This window comes from Cygnus atratus, chromosome 18 (genome assembly GCF_013377495.2).
Source record: "Cygnus atratus isolate AKBS03 ecotype Queensland, Australia chromosome 18, CAtr_DNAZoo_HiC_assembly, whole genome shotgun sequence".
NCBI classification, from domain to species: Eukaryota; Metazoa; Chordata; class Aves; order Anseriformes; family Anatidae; genus Cygnus; species Cygnus atratus.
Window position 1 is genome coordinate 1,953,863 of NC_066379.1, and position 20,275 is coordinate 1,974,137.

General features: G+C 39.8%; 1 protein-coding gene across 4 annotated transcripts in view; it reads right to left on the minus strand.

Moving 5' to 3' along the window:
* Positions 1 to 20,275, minus strand: part of MYH10 (myosin heavy chain 10) — a 104,486-nt gene that overhangs the window by 23,099 nt on the left and 61,112 nt on the right. For all 4 annotated transcript variants that reach the window (XM_035561810.1, XM_035561808.2, XM_035561811.1 and 1 more), the window contains 15 exons: positions 19,285 to 19,348; positions 17,477 to 17,575; positions 16,334 to 16,477; positions 15,931 to 16,026; positions 10,827 to 10,945; positions 10,253 to 10,405; positions 9,663 to 9,836; positions 7,726 to 7,899; positions 5,869 to 5,983; positions 2,160 to 2,353; positions 1,636 to 1,757; positions 1,248 to 1,317; positions 988 to 1,148; positions 245 to 353; positions 31 to 162 (listed from right to left, as the gene is read on the minus strand). In XM_035561810.1, the coding sequence (XP_035417703.1) occupies positions 31 to 162; positions 245 to 353; positions 988 to 1,148; positions 1,248 to 1,317; positions 1,636 to 1,757; positions 2,160 to 2,353; positions 5,869 to 5,983; positions 7,726 to 7,899; positions 9,663 to 9,836; positions 10,253 to 10,405; positions 10,827 to 10,945; positions 15,931 to 16,026; positions 16,334 to 16,477; positions 17,477 to 17,575; positions 19,285 to 19,348 (1,926 nt within the window). The remainder of the gene's footprint in view (positions 1 to 30; positions 163 to 244; positions 354 to 987; positions 1,149 to 1,247; positions 1,318 to 1,635; positions 1,758 to 2,159; positions 2,354 to 5,868; positions 5,984 to 7,725; positions 7,900 to 9,662; positions 9,837 to 10,252; positions 10,406 to 10,826; positions 10,946 to 15,930; positions 16,027 to 16,333; positions 16,478 to 17,476; positions 17,576 to 19,284; positions 19,349 to 20,275) is intronic.

Genomic DNA, 20,275 nt, shown 5'->3' on the forward strand with positions numbered 1-20,275 from the left:
ACATATTAAAAGCTGATTTGCAGCACAAACCTGTTGATGTTTCCTTTCCATTTCCTCAAGTTCTGCTTCTACTTTTGTCTGTTTTTCTTTCACCTTCATTAGTTCTTCATCCTTGGCTTGAAGTTCTTCTTCTTGACGAGTCACCTGAAGAAGAGGCTTCACCTGCAAAGTTTTGAAATGAACAAGTGAGAAACCACATTCACCTATTTACAAAAGTCAAATAAAGTAACAGAATATAACAAACCTTTGTGAAGACTCTCCACCACTGCCAGTGCCTAAGCTTTAAATATGCAGCACAATTCCTCTGCAGGATTTTCAGTGCACTCAGTTGCTGCTGTTTCTTTGCAAAGGCCCTGAAGACAGAAAGAGCAAAACATTTCACGTTAAAAACATCATATGCACCCATCTGTTTTTTGTTTTTTTGTTTGTTTTTTTTTTTACAAAGGTTACCCATCCCTAGAGCACTTGCAGACCATTTTTTATTTATTTTTTTAAGTTTTAATGACTATATTGATTTAATCATAAGTCAATCACTTAACTGCTTAAGTAAAGGGGATAGGCAAGAGCTGGATTCCATTTTCCAAATGCTATTTGTTAACAGACTTTTTCCTCAAAGAGATAAAAATCAGGATGGATTAGACAGTGAACTCCCCCTTAGTTTCATAAAAACAGCTTTCCAGAGTACTTCTGAGAACTTATGATGGAGCAGGTGAGATTTTTTGCAATCATTAGCCATATTAAAGTAAACAGCTCCATGAGTCATAAAGCCAAGACCTAGAAAAGCAGATATTGTTATGGAATGAAGGTACAAAGTCTGATTAGAATTAGTAGGTGAAGACTTACCTCTTTGCCTTGGACACAACTACAATATTTCAGGCAACATATTTACTTAAGAAAAATCTCTCTTTAGATAGAAGTTTTGAAGCCAAGCTACCTATCAAAGAGACTTGTGATCACAAGCAGATCCAGTCATAAAAGCACACATACTTTCTAGCCAGGTATCCTCTGCAGACTGCCTGGAAGAAGATGATAATGTCTGTGATCTTCAGATCTCGTTCTTCTTCTAAGTGTGCCAAGACACCAGCCCGGAAAAATATCTTGCTCTGTCCAATTCTGTATAAGTTGGGGTCCAGCTCTAAGGCTCTGATCTACATGGATAGACAAGTATATGGCTTTTATGTCAAGAAAAGGACATTTTTTGTTTCAACTTTTCAATGTTTTAACAATATTTAGGCATAAATACTTACCATTCGCTCACAGGCTTGCTTACCATCCATAAAACCTTTTGGAATTGCATTGGGAGTAAGGATCTCATACCTTGAAGTCAAATAAAAAAAGAGTCTTTATATTTACCAGTAATCTATATTTTTAGAAACCCATACAGGTATTATCACCAAGTGCATGACTAAGAAGTTCCTCCATAAAGTTTTTCCAGCAATCCATTTTAGGTTGCTTTACCTTCCTTATTCACTTTAGGATAAACTAAGCATTTAACTGCTTTGAGTTCAAACCACTTCAAGACATCACACACTGATATGGATTTTGTTCTACTTGTATTTTTTTTTTCCTTCCAATAATTTAACAAGAAACTTCATCTCAAAAATAAAAACCTCAAGAGACTATGCACATTGTTACCTCTGTCTGAATTCCTGGAAGACTATCCTGTTTGGAAATCCTTGTCGACAAATCCTTATTCCTTCCAAAACTCCATTGCAACGAAGCTGATCTAGAACTAGGTGTGGATCCAATTTTCCAGCCTGGACAAACAAAAACAGGGTTTTTAAACTTTTAATTTGCAATCATGAAAAACTGCAGTTTAAATTTTTCAAGATACTCTCTATAAAGTCAACTGTCTAAATCGGGGGTGCATTTGGGAATACTGAGAAGATATTCATAGAATGGTTTGGGCTGGAAAGGACATTAAGGACCATCTAGTTCCAACCCTGCTGCCATGGGCAGGGACACCTTCCACTAGATCAAGTTACCCAAAGCAACTACTAGATCAGGTAGCACAAAGCATATTGGTCAGCATGAAAGCTTTGCAACACCTGCCTTCTGATTTCAAAGGGAATACCCAGACAGCATGAATAATTTAAAGTGCACATACATACTCTTATTAATAAGGAGAAAGAATTCAAGGAGTAGTCTGTAGCACATACCCTCTTTTCATGATTTGGAATGATGCAGCGAACAAAATTGGGATTAGTGTTTCGGAGCGTTGCCATCAGCTTGGTGAGAGACTCTTTGTACAGTTGCCCAACAGTACGAAACATGCCCTTCTTGGTCTTGTATGCAGAGCCAAAAGCAGTCTCTGTTATTCCAGTGACCTGATCCAGACCGACAATACGATCCACTGGGAAGGACAAGAGAAAATAATTAAGTGAACCTTAATCTTTGTCTGGTATAAAGATGCACAGAAAGAAGAGCAATAGTGCAGCAGCAAAAGCTTTGTGGAACAAATGACAGAAGATGCCATCAGTAGGCAAGGCAGTCAGCAGGTATTACGGACGCTGTGCAGAAGCAGTGGAACCAGAAGCCACAAACTTATACAGCATAGTGTAGCTTTAGTAGGAACCTACTAAAATATCCAGCTCTTTACTTGCAGTTCCACATGACCAGTAAAGCCATTTTCTTTAAGTGAACTTTTAAGAAAGACAGTTGCCTAGAAACTGGCAATTCTTCGAATTCTTACAATACAAAATATTTCTGAGTTGAACATTTGGAATTAGTTATCTGTTCATATTTGTTTAAAATGAAGAGTCACTTATGACAATCATATAGGTTAAGTATGAGTTTTACTGAATGCTCAAATTTGTTTGAAGGCAATGATTTACAGAAGAGTTGGAAATAGTATTATTTCAGTGACAAGAGGGGAAAAAGTATTTGCCAGACTTTTGCTAGTCAGAGATTTTGCATAATTCTTTCAAGTTTTATATACAACTGCGGAGACCTCCCTCACCAAAAGAAGGGTTTCAAAACAGGAAAACTGCACACCCATGCGCTTCAAAGCTGCCATAAAGCATCAGAATAGAGAAAAGTTTTTTTCGATTTTGAAACATTTTGGGTAAGGATCTCCCTGGCTTCTTCTTTAGCAGCTGACATTACAAATCTGACTGTCATCATTAAGACCCGTAGGCCAAAAACATGAACAAGACTGTGATTCCACGTGCATGTCAACAGTTATTTGAACAGCTTGCTTAAACATGGAAAAAGGTGGCTTACATCTTAATAATAGCTGGTACTTCTTAGTACTGAATAAATATACAACATGCATTGGTTCTCCATGAAATCAAGAGATTATGTAATTTAATTATTATTATTATGTAATTTAAGTTTTTGTAATGTTATCTTCAAATTCAGTTACACCAAAGCAAAGGGAAACACTACCAGAATTAGTTTTGTATATAAAGAATCAGAAAGTGTCAGTATTTTGTTTCATACTTGTACGCATATGGCTTTCAAAAGTCTATACAAAACAGGAAGATTAAAAGCAGAAAAATACAGGACAACAAGTTTGAATAACCACTTTCAAGTCTCGTGTAGCACAGAGCAGAGTCCAGATCCTTCACACATAGTTTTAAATGCAAGAATCTATGTGGCTTATTAGAGTTAGAAGAATAAGTTGGTAGCAAGTTGTTCATAAGAGCATATCCCAAATATTTATTTTGAAGCAGAATTGAGTTCTACAGAAGAAGGGGGATAGAAATTACTGGGAATCAATCTTACAGAAGATGAATGTAACAACTTAACATGCACCCAACAGACACCACTAACAACTGGACACCATTCAGTTTTATCTGGCATCTCTACGACCATGTACAGTTTTAAAATGTTGTGAATAAATCAAAATTAATTTGTGTGTCTTTTCTTTTGCTCCCCTCTGTCCTCCAACTATATTAAGGTCATTTATATTGAAATAATCAATATTAAAGTTAATATGTCTTCCCTGTAGGTTAAGAGCAGTCATTGAACAGCATGAATGAAATTACCTATTGGCTAAAACTTCTCAACTCACACTCTGGTAATTTTTTTTATTTTTTTATTTTTTAAGTAAACACCACTTGTAGCCTAAAGTATGTAGTATATCGAGAATAGCACGTTTCAAGTAAAAATTGCAAAGTTTGAAGGCACAAGCTTCACACACATTTCAAAACTTGGAGAGGAAGAAGGGAAGGATGAAGAGGTTGGATAAAAATATCTAAAGCTTCTTCAAAATATCTAAGTAAGTGGTTTAATTTTAATACTTTAAAAAAAGCATGCAATTTCTACAAGGGGAAATATTAGACATGTTTTTAAAATAGAAAAACTCCAGTAAGTCAAGGAGAAATTTATTTTATTTACTCCACTAATAAAACTGCAGCATTTCTGATAGTTTTCATAGATTCTTCACCTCCCCTTCTCAAAAGCCATACCTACATTCTAAAACATCCAGAGTTTTGTCAATGTTGGACTGCAGAAAGAAGCTTGATAGTGTTATAAAGCTTATGCATTGTCTCAAATACTTGGAGCTACCAGAATTATCATTTAAGAAGCAATTCTGGAACTAGGAAGCAACAAACCTTTTCATCTGCAATGCTTAAATGCAATGCATAATATAGATGCCATATGTATGCAGCAGCAACTGAATAGGTATGCACTCAGAACATTTGCCTTGTGGAGGTATACCTAAATTTAGCATGAAATGAAAAAGTTCATGCAAGCCTACGAGCAAAAATGGTTTTCCTGTAGATACAACAGCCCTGCCTTTAGTAGGCCTATGGTTTTTATATCCATTCACCTGGTGGATCATGAAGACCAGTAATATTGTCATAGAAACAGGCTCTCTGAATATTCTGAATCTCTAAGGCAGAGAAACAGCAAAAACAGAAAGACAGAAGAGCAGACACACAAGACACTTCAGTTAGTATACAGAACAGGTTTATCAATTGCAAGCAGACTTAACTGTGCTACAAAGGCTATTAGGCCATAACATATTCCATGCACATTTCAATTATCTGTGGAAGCAGGTTTTGAATGTTTGGACCAAACCACTTTCATTTCTACACATGTACTCAAAAGGGAAGGAGCAGATCCCCAACCAAAAAGTTGGTAATATATTCATTATAACACCTCTCCGCAGCTGAGCCAAGTAAGTACTCCTGAGAAGATGGAAACTCTGAATTAACCTACAGGAACACCTATATCACAAGCTGGAATTTTTCCTGGAGTAAGAAAGTACAGACTTTATGCACTATGACATGTAAATATACTGTTATTAATATACTGTGATGTTAAAAACTATAAGAGTCCCTGCTTAGTAGTTATTTGGCTTCTTCTGCTTCTTGGAGCATTTTGGGAAAAAATGGCGAGAAATACTTTAAGTTGACGTACAGGTTAAACTAGTTAAACAGCAACGTGCAGTTCAGTAGGAAAAATATTGCATTTGATTTTAATATGGAATATCTAAGCACTGGTTTGGCTGTTAATGAGTTTTATTTCAGGAAATAAGTTTTCCAGGGTATCACCCACCCCTGCACTGTGCTGCTCATGTAAGATGCAGCTGTTTATATTCAGGACTTCAATGCAGCAAGTCAGGAGTTTTAGACATAATTCTACAGATAATATTTGACACAGGTTAACAAGTAGTAGGTGAGTTATCAGTTCAAATAATGAATATGAGAAGCAGCTACTCAGAAATGGCATATGTGCAAAGGACCATAAGAGCAACGCAGCTTCCCTCTTGTACTTTTGGTACTAAACCATAGAGAAAACACTGTAGATATTTACAATGAAGAGGTGGAAGTGAGGACAGAACAGGCACAAAAAAGAGAACTAATCCAGCAAGGAGAAACCTCTAACAACTTCTGTACTCAGAGCATGACCTCTTACCATCTTTCCAAAGTTCTGCAACAAATTTGTCAGAAGACTGGTGCAAGAGTGTAGCCACGTTGTCATTCAGGGGGTCCATGTTCTTCATCAACCACTCATCTGCCTTGTAGTCTACCTGTAGAGCAGACAAATTGCAAACGGTCACAATATACTACCAGACTTAACTTTAGATTTTCTAGCTTTAAAAATAAGCTTTCAAAACAGTATACTGAACTTTTCTCCCATTCTTTTTAATATTCGCTTGCCAGAAGTTAGTTGTCTCTCCTCAGAGCACTTCAAAGTACCACTAAAATGTATTGTTCTCTTGAAAGAGTAAATAATAATGAATTCAATTTAAACTTAATCTGACTTTTTGCTTACTAGTAGCTAGCATACATTTCTCAACTTAGCAGTATTAACAAAATAAGGCTTTGCTGTTTGCTGTGAAGATGTAGAAAGAACTCCGACACAGACCTTAATTACTGTACATAAATGCCTAGGTTAAACTAAGAACGTGCTGAAAAAATAAATTTTTAGTTTCACTATAGCAGATCTACCTAAACATTTTGTTCTATACACAAAACAAGGAAAGATCTTATCTTTGAAAGAACCAGTTCTGTGGTTTTGCCATGAAACTATAGCTCAGCAGTTGCAAACTCCATGCTACCAACATGGACTTCATCACAATGCAAAAGAGAGCCCTAAAATATAAAAATCTAACAGAACCTCTGGGTAGCATCGTTTTGCTTCAACCAGACCAAAAGGTAGCTACTTCTAAATAAGGACTTTGGAAGGCAAGCCAAATACAAATACTCCCACCATCTAAAACCAGATGAGAGCATCTTAGTCTTTCTTGCAGAAAGATATTTTACAAGGATTTCACTTTTGAAGGAAATACACACTCAGATTGGTAACTGAAAAGCACCTTCTGTCAAAAGAAGGTAACACAATGCAGGGCCAGTATCACAGAAGTGCCTACAATGTTCTGAAGAACGGCTGGCTGCTGCCAAACAATTACTTCTTTGTACTCGGGTACCAAGATACTTTACTTCATTTTGATTATCTAAAGGTAATCTTTTGTTTCACAGCCAATTTACTATTAACTGTAGCAACAGCGATTGACTATTTCTAAGTTATTATTTTAAATATTAATGCAACACATTTATTTTACTTTTTGCTACAATTATCTAGTTGGCACCACCAAACATTAATGAATAGATAACATCATTATTATTTGAAATTAAAAGATACTACAATTCAGTCAGTTTCTTCTAAATCAGGGCAAGAAATGGTACTAGGATTAAGTTTGGCTACTTATGAAACTGGTTACATAGTGTGACCCTACAGAATAGACTTGGTGATCATGAAATGTCTACAAAATGCTGACAAGGATTACATGGCTGCTTCATGGACCACTTTACCTTGCATCCAAGCTCTGTCCCTCAGCAGAAAAATAAAGGTTGAATTAACAGTAAAGGTGAAAAGATATCAGCTTAGCTATAGAAGGGAACAGTCTTGTGTTGAACTGAGGGAATAAAGTTGAACACGATGGTACTGACATAGCCCTACTTATGCATTATCAACTTGGGAACAGATACTCAGAACAGACTACTCTAGGAAGCCCTGAAAAAACTCACCTCTGAGACCTGACAACAAAATTTCAGTGAATTGAAATATTTATTTATTTTAATATTAATATTTTTTCATTTCTGTCTGCTATTTGGTAACAAGAGTTCCATTAGAGCACTCCCATATGTCCAAGAATATAAAACCAGACCACCTTCTTGCACAAGTACTTCTAAATTTGGTAGCTATGTATCTCATAATACTTTCCTTAAACCAATGTTTCTAACCAAGTATCTAATATTTAACTCTTACCTTCCCTGCATAATGAATAATGCAGAAGTCTGCTTTGTCCTTGAGCTGTCTTGGCTTTTGGAATTTGGAGTGGGTTCCTTGCTCTTGGACCAATTTTTCCACAAATGTTTTGTCAGTAGCTTTAGGGAACCAGCATTCTTCATCCAGTAATGCTAACACACCAGGAGGATTTGCCTGAAATTCAGATGGATTTTATTTGTGTTACTATTTAACATGCATATGTTTCATAATATTTTGTATTCAAAACACGTAATTGAATGCCACAATAAAAAGTTGATCCTAGTTTGATATAAATTAAAGCAAACTGTGGGGGAATTCAGTTCCATGAAGGCATTATGACTGGTTCAAACAAATTCATTCCAATGTATATGGACTCTGATAGAGCTGACCTAGTACTGCCTGAAGCCTTGCTTTCAGACAAGACTGGAATAGATGACCTCCAGAGTTCCCTTCCAAACATTTCTACAGCACATACCTATGCAGCAGCTCACCCAGATTTCCACAGTAGTTACTGTCATGCTTTAATGTTGGCAAAACTGAAGACAATTATCCCCCCCAGCCACTTGATACTACTGTGGCAGCCACCAAGCCTTCCCTTGCCAAGCCTTGTGTTGATATGCAGTAGCAGCATCCAGAGGGATTCAGCAGGCTTAACTTCAGCAGCCAGCAGTTTTATACACTACTCCATTAGAGGGTTTGTTTATTCTTAGAATGAAGTAGGGAACAAGCAACACTTGCATTGTACAGCTGTAGAATTGTTTGACAATCATTTTCCTCAGGGAAGACAGACTGATATACACAGGAACAGAATGGAAAAATAGTTCATAAAGATTTGTATTTCATAAGTTCCTAATGAACTCAGAAATTAAACATTTGAAGATGTTTATATTTTGCCTACTACATAGCATCACATACTTCATTTGCTGAACAATTAAGACCATACTGACATTTCCTTTAAAAAAAGTACTTCAATGTATTTTAGAATATTCACTTAAAACATCTGCATATTGAGAACACCCCCATTCTGAAGCCTCCAGTCTTTTTGGCAGAGATTTTACCTTCCAAGGAGACAGAATTTTAAGCTCCACTCTCAAAATGCAACATTTTGATAACTGAAATAAGATTTCCCTTTTGTTACTGCAACACAAGAAAACAACCAAACAAAAAACCACCAATGCCAGAGTGCGTCCGTTCTGCTCTTCAGGATGCACAGCATCATTAGCACTGCCAACTCTGGGTACTCTAGAGTACACACAGACGAATGTAAAGAGCAGTAACTGCAATGCTCTAGTTTTAATTAAACAGAGTCACAAAATAACTTTGACAGCATACTTCTGACATGCAAAGAGAACCTTGCAGGAACTATGATCCTCAGTCCTCCAAGTCCCTTCCTGAAACCAGCTGTTCCTACTGCTTTGAAGTCTTCTTCAGCTTCTGTATATTGAGCAGCCAGAATATCGAAGTGCAGTGATAACATCACCTTTAAAATATTACTGCCCTATTCAAAAGGCAGATTTGCAAGAAAGTTTATCCTAAATGGAGTTTCGGAATTTTTTCCAATGATTTCAAATTAAAAGTTTTACCTTAAGTCTTGAAAAGCTTTCTTACTAAGTCACCACAGTAAAGCTCCTTTAACACACTGCCATGGTTTAATATGAAAGTGAAAGGACTAAAGACTTCGTTAGTACAAGGGAAAAGGTATAAAAATAGTTGCTTAATATCTTTAGCAGAGTGTTTCACCCTAACATCGGGTCAAAACCCCTTAAGGATAAATACTTTTTATTAATACATGGCATTTTAGGCCTTGGAATTCAGCATTCAAGTTAACTGTTTCCACAACAGCTTTGCAAGAAATCTCTGTACAGTCCTACAATTTGCAAGACAAACCCTTGAGATGAACCTCTTCTCCTTAGAGTATTATTAATGCACAAACTCACAGGTCTTTCAATCAAGTCAATGCAAGGCTGCAGATCCAGTCCAAAGTCAATGAAATTCCACTCTATACCCTCTCGTTGGTACTCCTCTTGCTCCAGGATAAACATCGTGTGGTTGAATAACTGCTGAAGCTTCTCATTGGTGTAGTTAATGCAGAGTTGCTCAAAGGAGTTCAACTACAAAAATAACATTAGTAAGCAAGAATAATTCAGTGACAGGATTTATCACATGTTTGGAAGTCAAAAATTTGACCTTGTAAGGAAATCCCCTGAAAGCCCTGCAACATTCAAGTACATTGTAAAGAAAATTGGAAAACGGATTATTCAAAGTCTCTTATGTTCCCTGGTACCTATACTGAACTAGCACGTAATAGGGAAACCTAATTGTTGTAGAAGCATCACATATCAGAGAATGGTTTACTGTTTGATTTTTTGGCACTATAATTCAGGGTTGTCAAAGCATTCATGTGCTACAAACCCCAAAACCCTTCTGCAGCCTTGGAATATGCATGCGTTTAGTAGCTCTACAGTTAATCCTGAACGCACAACAACATGGAGAGGAAAAGAAAAATCTGATCAGTGTTTTAAAGTACCTCAAAGATCTCAAACCCAGCAATATCCAGAATTCCAATAAAAGACGCTCCCTGTCGTTTGGTCCTGTCCAAAGCTTTGTTAATGCGGTGAACAAGCCAGCGGAAGAGGCGTTCATAGGTGGCCTTTGCCAAAGCTTCCACTGCAAAGTCTGCCTGAAAATCCAAACAGGAAAGTTTATTTACTCTGGAGAAGTCATCAAAAGAACACGGACATGGATGTTATCAAAAATAACTGAGCAACAACAGAAGTTCAATGGTGTTAATACCACTGGGGAAAGAAAACAAGCAGCTGAAATAGTAGGCAGTTTGATGTTATGTTGATGCGTTTCTAAACAGTATCATAAAATCAAAAGCTCTATGCATTTGGTATGTATAACTACATGAAAGGATAAAACCAACAGAAGGCCAAGGAAAAGGAAGTTTCTTCTACTCTACCACTGACTCTTACCACTTAAAGGATGTTTAATGAGGACAGCAAACAAAGTTGGTGCCAGTACACATTTAATGCCACCTTTCCTTATTAAGAAGGAATCAGGATGAGGTACAGTTTCATCTTCATATCACCACAACTTACTTGTTCTTTGGTCTGGGCTTTCTGAACGTAATCTCTGCCAACTTTGATGCGTGGTGTCAGTATGGCCCGGGTGAACTCCATCACGTTCATTCCCAGTAGATGGCAGAGTTTCTGTGCAACTGGAGATTGAAGTAATAAATATAAGTGCTTAAATCCTCCACAGCAGCTAGCAACATGGGTGAAACAGGCTACTGACAAAGGCATTCATGCACCAACTGAAAAATTTAACAGCTATTCAAAATAGCTGTCAGGAAGATGCGCTTCTCTTGTGGACAGACCTACCCTACTGGAAAGCCCGTGTCTGTGGGACTTCATCCCAAAAGCTGATGCAAGTGTCTACAGAAGTACCCACTGAACTTCCTTAAGGGAATGCGGAAAATGCTACATTTCACAAAGTTACAAGGAGGTCATGCAGCAGTCTATTACCCACACACAGGCCTTCATTTCATTACTTTAATGGGAACATTTTCTCACCTCCAAAAAAAAGCACAGCATGGTGTCACACATCAACTCCATCACATTAAAGGTTGCTTAAAAACCTGTGCTTCAGTTTAGGCAGGTATGGCAGCATAATGCTATGAATGCTTGTATTATAGACTACAGCAAAATACATTGTTTATACAAAATATTATAAATCCATGTTTTAAATTGCTTAGAATAATGCATACAGCAGCTCACTTTTAGACAGCTTGAACTCTCCTGGTGTCCTGGTTCATTGTTTGAAATTATGCATTACCCACACCCTCATCAGATATTCTCGCTGCATCAACCCCTTTTTTCAAATAACCTTTCCAATCGGCTAGGTGCTTATGATTCCAAATTTCTAAAAATGAAAGTGACGCTAAAGATATTTTTAGGTCTGGGTAAGCGTTGCCCTTTAGCAGGAAGCTCTCCACACTCTACTCAGTAAGTATTTCAACCTCGTAGCTTTCTAATTTGGCAGCTCATTGTTTTACTGTTGAAATAAAAATATTTTTTTATAAACCTACATTAAAAAAGGATAATACCAACATAAAAGCAGAGGATGTTTTTGTACAGTATTCAAAATGCTACTACTTGATTTTAAAGTCTGCAGTTGTCTGCTATACGTTCATTAGAATGGTTCATACATCAAAACATAGCTGCATCAGTGAAGTTAACATGGCATCACAAACTTAGTATTCCTTTCACTTTAGCTACATACATGAGCACTTGTCAGGCACAATCTGCCCTTAGTGAAGCCACACTGGTGACAGCCAACTTGACTTGCAGGGCAAGCAGGCGATCAGGCCCAGTCAGCATGGGTTTATGAAAGGCAGGTCCTGCTTGACGAACCTGATCTCCTTCTATGACAAAGTGACACACTTAGTGGATGAGGGAAGGGCTGTGGATGTGGTTTACCTTGACCTCAGTAAGGCTTTTGACACCGTTCCCCACAACATTCTCCTCAAGAAACTGGCTGCTCGGGGCTTGGACTGGCGTACGCTTCGCTGGGTCAGAAACTGGCTGGATAGCCGGGCCCAGAGAGTTGTGGTGAATGGAGTCAAATCTGGTTGGAGGCTGGTCACAAGTGGTGTCCCCCAGGGCTCGGTACTGGGGCTGGTCCTCTTTAATATCTTTATCGATGATCTGGATGAGGGCGTCCAGTGCACCCTCAGTAAGTTTGCAGATGACACCAAGCTAAGTGCGTGTCGATCTGCTCGAGGGCAGGAAGGCTCTGCAGGAGGATCTAGATAGGCTGGACTGATGGGCTGAGGTCAACTGTATGAAGTTCAACAAGGCCAAGTGCCGGGTCCTGCACCTGGGGCACAACAACCCCAAGCAGAGATACAGGCTGGGAGATGAGTGGCTGGAAAGCTGCCTGGCCAAGAAGGACCTGGGAGTATTGGTTGATAGTCGGCTGAATATGAGCCAGCAGTGTGCTCAGGTGGCCAAGAAGGCCAACAGCATCCTGGCCTGTATAAGAAGCAGTATGGCCAGCAGGTCTAGGGAAGTGATTGTCCCCCTGTACTCGGCTCTGGTGAGGCCGCACCTCGAGTACTGTGTTCAGTTTTGGGCCCCTCGCTACAGGAAGGACATGGACGTGCTCGAGCGAGTCCAGAGAAGGGCAACCAAGCTGGTGAGGGGTCTGGAGAACAAGTCTTACGAGGAGCGGCTGAGGGAGCTGGGCTTGTTCAGCCTGGAGAAGAGGAGGCTCAGGGGCGACCTTATCGCTCTCTACAGTTACCTTAAAGGAAGCTGTAGTGAGGTGGGGGTTGGTCTGTTCTCCCACGTGCCTGGTGACAGGACGAGGGGGAATGGGCGAAAGTTGCGACAGGGGAGTTTTAGGTTGGATGTTAGGAAGTACTTCTTTACCGAAAGGGTTATTAAGCATTGGAACGGGCTGCCCAGGGAGGTGGTGGAGTCACCATCCCTGGAGGTCTTTAAAAGACGTTTAGATGTAGAGCTTAGCGATGTGGTTTAGTGGAGTATTTAGTGTTAGGTCAGAGGTTGGACTCGATGATCTTGAGGTCTCTTCCAACCTAGAAATCTGTGTCTGTGTCTGACTTCACTAAGGGCAGATCATGCCTGACAAATTTGGTGGCTTGCTACAACAGGGTTACAGCATTGGTGGATAAGGGAAAAGCAACTGACATCACCTTCCTGGACTTGTGAAAGGCATTTGACACTGTCCCCCATGACATCCTTGTCTCTAAATTGGAGCCGCATGGATGTGACGGATGGAGCACTCGGTGGGTAAGCAATTAGCCGGATGGCTGCACTCAGAGTTGCGGTCAGTGGCTCAGTGTGCAGGTGGAGATCAGTGACAAGCGGTGTTCCTCAGGGGTCAGCACTGGGACCGGCACTGTTTAATATCTTTGTCAGGGATGTGGACAGGGGAACTGAGCGCACCCTCAGGAAGTCTGCCGATGCCACTGAGCTGTGTGGTGTGGTCGATGCGCTGGAGGGAAGGGCTGCTGTCCTGAGGGGCCTGGGCAGGCTGAGAGGTGGGCCTGTGCGGCCCTCGTGAGGTTCAGCAAGGCCAAGGGCAAGGCCCTGGATCTGGGTCAGGGCAATCCCAAGCACAAACACAGGCTGGGTAGGGAATGGATTGAGAGCAACCCTGAGGAGAAGGACTTGGGAGTGTTGGTGGATGAGAAGCTCCACATGAGCCGGCAGCGTGTGTAATTGCAGCCCAGAACAGCAGCCATATCCCAGGCTGCACCAACAGCAGAGACAACACCAGGTCATGCTACTTCACTCACTTGGTTTCCCTCCTTCAGTCAAATCATTTAAAAGCTCTGTGCAATTTCTATCGCTGACATGTAGGATTGTTTCTTTTTTTTTTTTTTTTTATCTTGATCAATGTTGCACCAGAAGCAACATACAACTCATCTTGTTCACTTACAGCTGAGGAATGTCCACTTAATTGTCCATTGATTGTAGCAAGCCCTGGCTATCCGACTTCAGTTTTAATTTCTGGATAAGGCAAAGATGCTGGAAAAGCTTCTATTACAGTTGAAGTACAAACCTGATGAAATTGCTTATGAACCTTTTGGAAGAAAGGCTTCTAAACCTAGCAAGTATGAATTGGTTCTGTAAAAACAGCTTCTCTCCCCCCTTCCTCCAGGACTGCTATATGAACTGTTTGCTATCTCTTATATTTATACTTGAAATGGTTCTTTAACTATTTCTTTTTTTTTAATCCACGTTGTTTAGGTTCACACCTTTACTACCCACACAAATTCTTTCCTGTCTACGGGGAGACAAATCTGCCCTATTTCAGACACACCTCTAAACTTGTCACTGTCATGACACTTATTTCTCTGTAGTATACTAGGGAAACCCATCAGTGAGATGTGACAATACAGATGACAAGCAGATGAAGATCAGCTTCATTCCGTGTCTTCAAAACGATACGGTAAAAAATATCACCAGATAACCTAGTAAAATAGTTTTAAAACGCAGAAGAACAGCAACATGCTTTAACTGCAATTGCATCTTTTCAGCATCTTCACTTCTCTATTCAAAATTCTATATTCGGTATTAAAATTATTCAATAGCACACTATTGGATATAGATATGCTTTAGAATTCTATGTCCAAAACCAACAGTAATAAAACAAAAGTGAAGATAGTCAGAAAGTAAGAAGCATTTATATCTTTCGTACATTCCACCTTTTAAATGGAAACATACTCCTTTGAGCTGTCTCAGCTGACACTAAAAGCCCCAAAACCCAACCACCCACCCAACCTGTCTTCCTCCCTGCAAAACCCCAAATGCCAACTGCCAGCCAAATGTCCAGCCAGTGATTGTCAAGCTTTAATCCATACCTGCTTGCTGGAGCACTTTGGGCAGCAGGCCACTGCCCTGGGAAATCACAAAAGTTTTGGACACTGCAAGCAGTACGCGCACACAGCAATTTAGGGCAATTATGAAACAAGACAGACAAGAATTTGATTCGTGCGTGTGCAGCAGGTCTCATGAATGATTCTTACTGCTCCGTGCACTGAGGTCAGTTCTCAAAGCTGACTTTCCATGACAGCCTTTAAAAGGCCACAACTGAAGTACTAAATTCAAAATCTGAGAACCGCTTCATCAGCTATTTTAGTGAAGAACGAACTCCTCAAAACGCTGATTGCATTGCATTTAGGGTACTGATAAATTTTAGTCACGCTACCATACCACTTCAGAAATCAGATTTTCTGAAATATAGCATTCTTATGTTCAGCCATTTCACTATGGAAGTTGTGCTTGGCTCCAGGGTTCTTATCATTGGCAAGAAAACTGCTGTCAGGAACCAAAGAAAAACGGATTTAAACATGCACTTTTTCCTAGTGCTTAAGTCTTTGTAGATAGCAATAAACAAGACTACAACTGAAATACTTAAAGTTTAGAAGCAATGCAAACAGCATAAATTCTGTTGATGGATACCTGAATTTGTCTGCATTATGAGAATGGAAGATGAGAGTTTTAATAACTGCCTGTTGGCTACTACCATCGCAATCACGGTGCCTTTTTGCCAAGAAACTTTAACAAGGAAGCTCAGAAGGCTGCTCTACACCCAAAGATATGCACTAAACAAATGATAGGAAGAAAACTGCAGCTCAAGTTAAAGGAAGCCATACAAACATGACCAACTTACCAGTATTCTCTGGCATAGAGGCTTGATCGGTATTTCTCTCCTTCTTAAAGGAAATATTCCCAAACTGTAGCACTGAAGACACCACTTTCAGCATTGCTGTGTTAACAAAAGACATGCACCAGTTTAATTGAAGAGAGTTCAACTTAGCAATTTTTTCTTCTGTTACTTACATCATTTTCCTTTCAAACTTGAAGCACAGGTTCAGAAAGGAATTAAAGTTTGTACCACACATTTTAGGCAAATGGCTTTAACTCAACTCTAAGCTTACGTTAAGCAAACACTTGTTGCAGGCTGTCAAGACACCAAAACAATGTTAAATTTGGTGACATTAAATTAGCAAGTGTTTACACACATGTGCACAGGACAAAAAGTACACTTTAACAATCCAAGAGGCTTAACTTACACAAGATCTCGTCATGTGAAAATCCCATGATATGCATTGCTTCCATAGTCTCCTGAAAGTTATCCTTGTCTTGTTGCCCAGGAATGGGGATGTAGCCATTAGATAAAAATCTGTAGTTGTTAAATCCTTCAAGCAGCAGGTCAGCTGTATTGGGGGGAAAGGAGAAGAGAAAGAACAACAAGCTAAGGAACTGCTGTTGTCACCCACCTGTACATTGTTTTCACTAAATAAACAGCCTATGCTTTACAAAATCAGTTCCTCAGCTATGGCTACAAGCCATTACACCAGCTTAGTAATTCATTCTTTTAAAACTAAAAACATGAGTATACCCTAAAAGCTGAAGCCAGATTCCCAGAACACTGAACACTGAGCCAGATTCCCAGAACACATCTGAAGCATCCTACATTAGCTCTTTAACGCATTATGCCTGTAAAAAGAACATTACCTGACTCAGGTCTAGCATAATCATAAATCCCTGTTTAAAGCACCCTAAAACAAGCATCTCTATTGGAAGGTAACAGACACAAGCAGAAGTGGAGCTGGGTATTGATGATAAACAGATCAAGGATGCTAAACGCCAAGTTTATTTAACACAGGACAAAAAGTGGGTCAACTCTCTGAAGTCTGTAACTTCAAATAGTTTCACTTATCACAGCCTAGCAGGAATCCCCAGTTACCAGGAGAAAAGGGTAGAAGATAACCAGCACAGTACTGCAAAGGGTGAAGAAAGCCTCATGGTTTCATTATATATTGACAAAATGGCTGCTCTTCTCCCTAGTTTGAAGGCACTGCCCGGTGTGGGTACGGCTGTCACTGCCAACCAGATTTGTTATTAATCAGCTGGGAGTACACTGCCGTTTCAATCCAGCGATTCCTGGCCAGAGACCGAAGACACCAGGCTGCCCAAACAGGACTTTGTCATGTAGCAGCCGTTTGCTTGAAATGCAACAGTTGTTTGACAGCATACTTGACAAAACACAGAAGTTACTTCAAAATCAAGCCACCTGGCTTTTCATTTCTTTCTTCTTTTAAAACTCGTTGTTTCAAGACCAAACAACAGTTCAAACTCAACTGTGTTAACACTAGAATAACAAACTCAGCACACAAATGCAACAGATTTAAACAGTGAGATTCTTAACTTACACTTGAGGTGCTCTCCTGCTCCAGCTAGCAATTGATAGAAGATATGAAATGTCCGCTCATCTTTAGCCTGACGAACAGCGCGAGACTTCTCCAACAAGTCTGATTACTGCTAGTCAAGGATGCTCTAGAATTTTCGGTAAAAAAAGCCATCCAGTGCACACAGAACTCAAAGCAGGCTATATAATTACGTAAGGACCAAAAGGAACTTTAACACTAATGACGGGACTACATCCAATACAAACTTTCAGTAACTTGAAATGAGGGGTTTCAAATTCAGACAGATAGAAGCCCACATTTAATTCCAGCAAACTCATTTCTTGGATGCTGTCTACATTTCCCCGCCACACGCAGCTGATGTCTGTAAGGGATCACTGAGACCTAAGTGGGAGGGGGAGCTGGTCTCGTTCTTTTTCAATCATTCTTCTATTAGGACTTGAGTCCTACCTGAAGTACCAAAAACCCAGCAGCTGCTGAACACTAAAGTACTCTTTCTAGTACATTCAGCATTTCTTTCAAGTATGTTTTTTTTTAAACAGACTATTCTTCATTGCCTTTAAGAAGTTTCCAAACTCGATTTTGTGCAGCTGATAGTGTCTAGTAAGCTGCAACAAGCTGCTGTGTTACTTAAATTTTCATGTCTTGATATTCCATATTGTAAAACAAATGTGGGACCACTATTTGAAGTGACACAAGGGCAAGTTCCTGCGATGAAGAAAGAATTCCCTAAAAGGTAAGTCTTCCTGTTTTCATAAACTTCTGGGCAAAACTATTCAAAACTTTCATAAAAGCAAGAACTGACCTCGTTCCTGTACTAAGCACCAAATTGAAAAAAGTTGTTCAGCATTAAAGCATATTTTGAATAACTGCAGGTTTTTCCCAGCCTTATTGGGAAATTATATTTTATGACAGTACCAAACACACACACTATCCTTAAAATGAAGCAGTGTAACTCACAGGCACAGAATGAAAGCTTAGTTGCATCAATGTTTATGATTAATACTCACAAGATATTGTTTACCACGGCTCTTCATTTCATAACTTTATGGCCACCCTGTTTCTATTCCCCACAGAGAAGCAGCTGAACAGACTAGAAAAGTTTACACATCCTTAGAAAACAACTTTAGAGAAGGCTTTCAGGATAAGTGTTTTCACTTGTTCTTATGCAATCACACATAAAAATGGACCTTAAAACTACAACTGAATTAGGCTTCAGCATTAATTGGTAGTAGGCCTTGTGTTGCCGAACCTTCCTGGTATCCAGAAGCCCTGCGAAACCAGAAGGTGACTGGCAGGACAGCACCTCCAGCGCTGTCACTCATTACAGAATCACAGAATCCTGATTCTGTAATGAGTGACAGCGCCTGAGGTGCTCAATGATGGAAGCTCATTGCTGAGCACCATCTCCGTCCCGGCAGAGAGCTGCTCTTGCAGCACTGAGGGGCAACCTTTGGTACAGTACAGTGGTTCCAGGTAGGAAAGCAGGGTTTTTCTGGTGTCCCCTCAAAAAGATAACATACATAGAACAAGCACGCTTGAAATAATTCCTTTGACAAACCCTGTTTTTAAGTCTAGCCTAAAATTCCAGCAGACTTCAGAGTGCTAAGCGTTGGTATATCCAATTTCTAAGCCTGAGGAAGCATGCTGGCTTCATGACATTCGAGCACTTGTTTTGAAACAAAGGAGGAGAGACATTGTCAAAGGAATCCAGAAATATGGTAACCTTTCACTACATTCCAACAAATTCAAGAGTTAAAAAAAAAAACTTTTGAAACTTGCATTTCACACTGACATAGCATGAAGGAGGATACATGTCTCAATGTTGGCCCCGACAATATAACCAGTAACATCAAAGTTAATCCTAATGAACTTGCCCTGCAAAGAAAAAAGATTTCTGTAAGTACTTATTTTTTCATTACGACAACTCAGCTGTCTGTATGAAAACAATGCAACCTGCACATTGGGTAATAAGCATTTCACACAAGTTCAAATGAAAACTTCTCCATTCAGCGTACTCGTCCCGTCAGTGGAACACGTTACTCTGCATTCAAACACTTTCTGAAGACTGATGCACCAGGACGCTCACATTGACAGAACACGTTAAGTGAGAGTAGAGCAACGCTGAGATTTTCAGTGTGCACATTTCTATAGAACACCAACGTCCTCAGGCATACCCACATTTGCTCTACCTGCAACAATCCCATATCTCCATATGCTGCCTACCCCAGCCATCACAATCCTACTCCCTGTCCCAGGACCAGGCTGTCTGCTACCTCCACGGTCTCTTGTCTAGTGGTTGTAAAGAAGGGACCTAGAGAGACAATACACCCCTTTCTTCCACACACATCTCCTTTTCCCCACAAAGGAGAAAATACAGAGCATACTTCCCCCACACGCTGGCTTTTGGGAAGAAACTGGTTGCAAGTGAACACATCGTACTGGGTCTCAGAGTTCAAACAAATCAGTTTCAAGCCACTTCAGTTCCCCAGCCTGGTTTGTTGCTGGCCACAAACGGTCCCCACTGGTTCTGGCTTGGATTTGGACCACTTCTAGTGTCTGTGCTCATGAAACTAGTAAGCATTTCCCTGGATGCAAGTGTCTGAAGAAACCAGTGGGAATACTCTGCAACCACACCAGGATCTCTGTTTTCATCACATTCCATTTCTATAGTCTTATCTACATAGAAACAGGTTTTGGAGCTCAGGGAGTATCACAGCAATTTGCTAACAGCCAGCTGAATGCTTCTTTTGATGATATCTGCACAAAGTCACCTACTAATATCTTCCGTGGAGCCCTTTTGAA